Genomic DNA, 5,129 nt, shown 5'->3' on the forward strand with positions numbered 1-5,129 from the left:
CTGTGCCACGGCCATGCTTGTGCCACGGCCATGCCTGTGCCATGGCCATGCCTGTGCCATGGCCATGCTTGTGCCACGGCCATGCCTGTGCCACGGCCATGCCTGTGCTACAGTCTACTTCGTCATCATCATTTTACTTTTGTTGTCAATGTTGACATGGGTTAGAGGGGTCTGCTCATATACATAGGTTGAAAAAACTTCATCTTGCATTTCATTTCAGCTTCGTTTCTATGATCGGAGCCGTTCCTAACACCAATCACTTTACCAAGTCTTCTGGGTACATTTTCAGTGTCACCAGCACATGTGAAGTAAACACATTCTCATCATGACTGAAAGAATCTCACAACTCCATATTTCTGCCTACTCATCCACCAATCATATTTTTAGAAATCCATGGTAGCTAAATATCCCTTGCAATACAATAGCATGATACAGCACCTGTATGAGAACTACTGGTATAATATGTTGCAAGGGTCCACTAAAAAAACAAAAAACAAATTCAGATAGTCATGGCTGAACTTTCTTTGATCGTATATCTGTTGAGTCAGGGCTGACCTGGGGTTAAACAACAACAACAATAACAGAAAAGAACCAACTTACATTTATTTGTGCACTGCTGACAATGAAAGCAAATTGATGCGATGGATCTTGAGTGGCATTCACCTGACAGTCACCTAAGGGGACGATACCCTGCAATTAAAATGACACAGAGATAAATCAGAAATGTATAAGAAATGATCATTACAAAAAGTAACTGGAAACATTTTTTGTGGGACAAACCCATTGTAGTTCAGTCTTCCATCACTAGAAGCCACTTGATGTGATCCTCAGGCATCAGCCTGCTGACCAGCATCGTCAACTGATGTCGTACAGCCACATAGTATGTCTTTCTTTTGCAGTGTTTCTCTCCCATTTGTTGATTTTTGTGATGACTGAAATGCAGGAACTGCATGCTTCTCTGAAATTTTGTTTTCTGCTGGGGAAAATGGTGGCTGAAACAGTTTTTATACTTCAAACAGCTTACAAAGTCTCAACCATGAGCGAAACACAAGTTTACGAGTTGTTTCCATGCTTTAGGAATGGTCACTTGTCACTTGAAAACCAACCTTGTTCAGGACGACCGTCAATCTCCTGAATGAATGAAAATATCATAAAAATTTATGAACTGATCTTGGATGACTCACTGAACAATTGAAAAACTTGTTGATATGACTGGTGTGTCCTGGAGCTCCCGCCAACGAATTTTGAGTGAGAGATTGCGAATGAATAGAGTTGCAGCAAAAGTTGTGCCTCACTTGCTCATGGAAGATCAAAAGTAGTTACAATTGAATGTGTGTATTGAACTGAAAGAACAGTTGGAAGTTGACCTGAAACTTTTTTCAAAGGTGATCACTAGTGACAAAAGCTGGTGCTATGTGGAAGAGGTGAAGAAAAAAATGATGGATGCATTAAAAGGCATCACTTTGCATGAGTTCCAGGACTGCTTCGAACTGTGAAAAATATGTCTGAACCGATGCATTGCTTCAAATGGCAAATACTTTGAAGGTGATAAAAATGTAAACATGTAAAACTAAGTGAATAAAATAATATTGCAAAATTCCGGTTTCTTTTGGGTACCCCCTCATACACACACACACACACACACACACACACACACACACAATGGACTTCCTTCAGTTTCTCTCTACCAAATCATCTTACAAGGTTTTGATTGACATAAGACTATAGTAGAAAACACTTGCTCAAGATGCTGTGCAATGGAAATGAACCTGAAACCACATAGTTAGGAAGTGACCATCTTAACCACACAGCCATGCCTGGGCAAATACTAAAGAAAATTATTTTTTAGTTTTTAAGGTATTAAGTACAGAGGACAACTGTACTCAACATATCATGTTTGGTAAAATAACAGTCTAAAGAAAAATATTTTAAAATACCGAATTGCAACAGAAATACCTTTATACATACAATAAACAATAAACAAAACAACAATGACTTCTTTCTGATTATAATGACTATAATAGTTTGTAATGTAAAATATATTCAAATATTGCCCAAATATTTATAGAAATCTTTCCTTTTGTTTCGCTTGGACAAATATTTGTTCTGATTTTCTAACAGTGTGTGATGGAGTGCATACTTAATATAGTTTTATATGTCACAATTACTGTATTACTATTGTATTGTTTGGCATATGTTACTGTAATTGTCATTGTTGTTTAACTCCAGATCAGTTCTAATCCAGCAAATCTATATTCAAAAGGTCTTCCACCCAAAACCATCCCATTTAAAAAAAAATTAGGTATAAATGTTGGGGTGAGTATACAACTGAATAGAAAATAGAATTGCTTTGCAGTAATTATGTAATTAAATTTAATTAGTAATTAATGAAAGTAGCTTATCTTTTGTATGGCAGGTTGCTGAAAGAAAACCATCTTGGAAGGAATCATTACCTTTGGATGTATGTTTAGGTGTTGTCGCTTATCAATCTCTTTCTTTTCATTCTCTGGATAATATAGCAAGTAACCATCTTTTAGGATAAAAAATCTGAAAATTAAAAAAAAAAGTATATCGTCAATAATGAACAATTAATGGAAAAACATGTTTGTTTGAAGAATAAGATTTGGAATAACATGATTTCACAATTTATCAGTTAGAAGCAAAGCTAAAAATATCTCAGCCAAATGAAATAATGATTAGGAGAGCTAGTTTTTAATTACAAAATCCAAAGAATTATTGTCTGGAAATTTCAGAATAATTCAAGTAATATGATGTGATTTATTGATTCTGTTTGGGTTTGTTAGGCATTTTTTTTTTTTTGTTTGAAAATGTACATAAACAAAAATAAAAGAAATTTAAGCATGAAAGTGTATGTGTGTGTGTTTGAGTACATACATATGTAAAAGAATTGTAATAAAAACATTATGAACTGATATGTGCATTTGTATATGTATGTACAAACATACGTGTATATACCCACACATATATAAAAAAAATTGTACTTAGGATATTATAAACTGAGGACAGAACAAATGAGAATAAGAAAAGTATAAGACAAAATTAGATGAGGATTTGGTGATCTTAACTAAGGAAACTAGAATCACAAAATCAGAGAACATGTAAAGAAGCATCAATAAAGAGGGCTTTCCTATTTTTACATTCACAAGTCAACATTCAACCATAAACTCAAAATCTCGATACACATATCATCATCATTGCTATTTCTTTTTATGTTGCCAAATGCTAACAACTGAATGATAACACTGACAACTGTTGAATGTTATCCATTGAAGGCTAACATTAGCAACAACTATTGAAGGCTGATATCAACAACTTTTCAAAGCCAAATTAACCCACTGAAAATGTTCTAATCCTGTAAGGATTCTATTTATAAAAGAAAAATGGATCATAAGAGAGATGTAAGTTTTTTTCTCTTATATTAGAAAGTTTCTCACTTCCTTCAAAATGAATTTAAACAGAGTTAGTATGATTTTTCCAGGAGCATTTAGAATCAGTGAAGTGTATATATGTGTGTTTATGTGTACAATAAAAAGCAAAAATTGTGTCAAGAATTTGGAGTCCAGTTTTACTCTATAAGCATTCAACTTAGAATAAAACCAAAAAAGCATAAATTTCATATATAGTACATATTTTGTGTTCAACAGCTGTTTCATTAAGATAAATATCATTAGATGTATAATTATGTAATTGTGATATATAATTAATTTAAATTGAATTAATATAAAATAAATCAATTTAAAAACTATGTTTACCCAAATAATCATGTAAATGAAGTATTATGTTAATCAGGAAACTGTTTTTGGTTTAAATACATCAATTCTCTATAGCATCCATAAATATTGCAGATCAAATCTTATATAAAAAAATTGGCCAGACTGGATAATATAGTCCTAGATACACTATGGCTGAATAAAAGATGGAAATATTATGAATGAAATAACTTCATAGGTCTCCTTGATCATGTTGATATCAGGTTAAACTACAACAATATGGAGGCATTGATCTATTCTTCAGTAACCCATAGTAAGATTAGAACCAAGTTCTACTGGCTAAGAGAATATGTGATAAGAGAAGAAAATACAGAACCTCAAGAAACTAGTGTTGGTTTGCATTGGTAACAGAAAGTCCACAAGAGAGTTTGTAGAAGAATCTGAGGAGTTGAATTACCATAATAAGGGAGGAATTTAATGTGTAAAAAAAATTTTTGCCTCTCATCTGAAAATGAGAGAGAGAGTGAAACTACTACTGTCATTTTGGTTGTAAGCTAGGAAAAGAGTTATCAAACTAGTTTGCAGCTACAACATTTTCTCAAACTTCCCTATTTTCAGATGAAAGACTATCAGAAATCCAAACAATTTAATTTCTATTCCTCACAACAATTCAACTTATTGAACTATTTTTAGAAATCCTCCAATCACAATAACAGTTCTGTATGAAGTTTGGAACAGATCTAGTTTACCTGTCACAATTGATATATGTTTAGATCAGTCTTTATTTCTTTGACTATGGATTTCTAAAAATGCCGTCTCTGATTATACTTGGCAATGTCTTTAGACAAACTGATTAGTTAATTCTAAAAGAAATCTGTAGAAAGTAGTCACTATTTAGGAATGGTTTGTTAAGTTTTTTTTTTTTATGTTTCATGCTGTATTTTTCCTTACCAAGAATGGATTATTACTCTCAAGTATATTATTATCATTCATTCTGTGGTACATGTTATTATTCATGCCAATCATTCTTTTATGGTAATTTTTCATATACACAACCTGTTCTTTATATAATCATACAATCAATTGCATATCCAAATTACAGACTTTCTGTTTCAGAGCTAGAAAATTCTTCAGTTTTAACACAACTGTTAATACAAAATAGAGAGAGAGAAAGAAAAAAAAAATCACGGATGCCAACCAGGTTTGCTAACTTCAAAACAGGCAGGACATATTGACTAATGCAGGACCTAGATAGACAAAAAGATGGGATCAACAAAACTGGAGCATCTTTGATCATAGGCCTGCTTGATCACAGCTGATCTGGGACTAAATAACAACATGGTACCAATATATATATATATATATATATATATATATATATATATATATATATATATA

At 32.6% G+C, this 5,129-nt stretch overlaps 1 protein-coding gene across 9 annotated transcripts in view; it reads right to left on the minus strand.

Moving 5' to 3' along the window:
* LOC106870835 (pleckstrin homology domain-containing family D member 1) overlaps positions 1 to 5,129 on the minus strand; it is a 216,641-nt gene that overhangs the window by 70,095 nt on the left and 141,417 nt on the right. For all 9 annotated transcript variants that reach the window (XR_001409585.2, XM_014917058.2, XM_014917059.2 and 6 more), the window contains exons 2-3: positions 2,454 to 2,547; positions 601 to 690 (exon numbers count right to left, since the gene is read on the minus strand). Coding sequence is in view for 8 of the 9 variants with exons in the window: in XM_014917058.2 (XP_014772544.1) it covers positions 601 to 690; positions 2,454 to 2,547 (184 nt within the window). In the remaining variant the exon portion in view is untranslated. The remainder of the gene's footprint in view (positions 1 to 600; positions 691 to 2,453; positions 2,548 to 5,129) is intronic.

This window comes from Octopus bimaculoides, chromosome 11, assembly GCF_001194135.2.
Source record: "Octopus bimaculoides isolate UCB-OBI-ISO-001 chromosome 11, ASM119413v2, whole genome shotgun sequence".
NCBI classification, from domain to species: domain Eukaryota; kingdom Metazoa; phylum Mollusca; class Cephalopoda; order Octopoda; family Octopodidae; genus Octopus; species Octopus bimaculoides.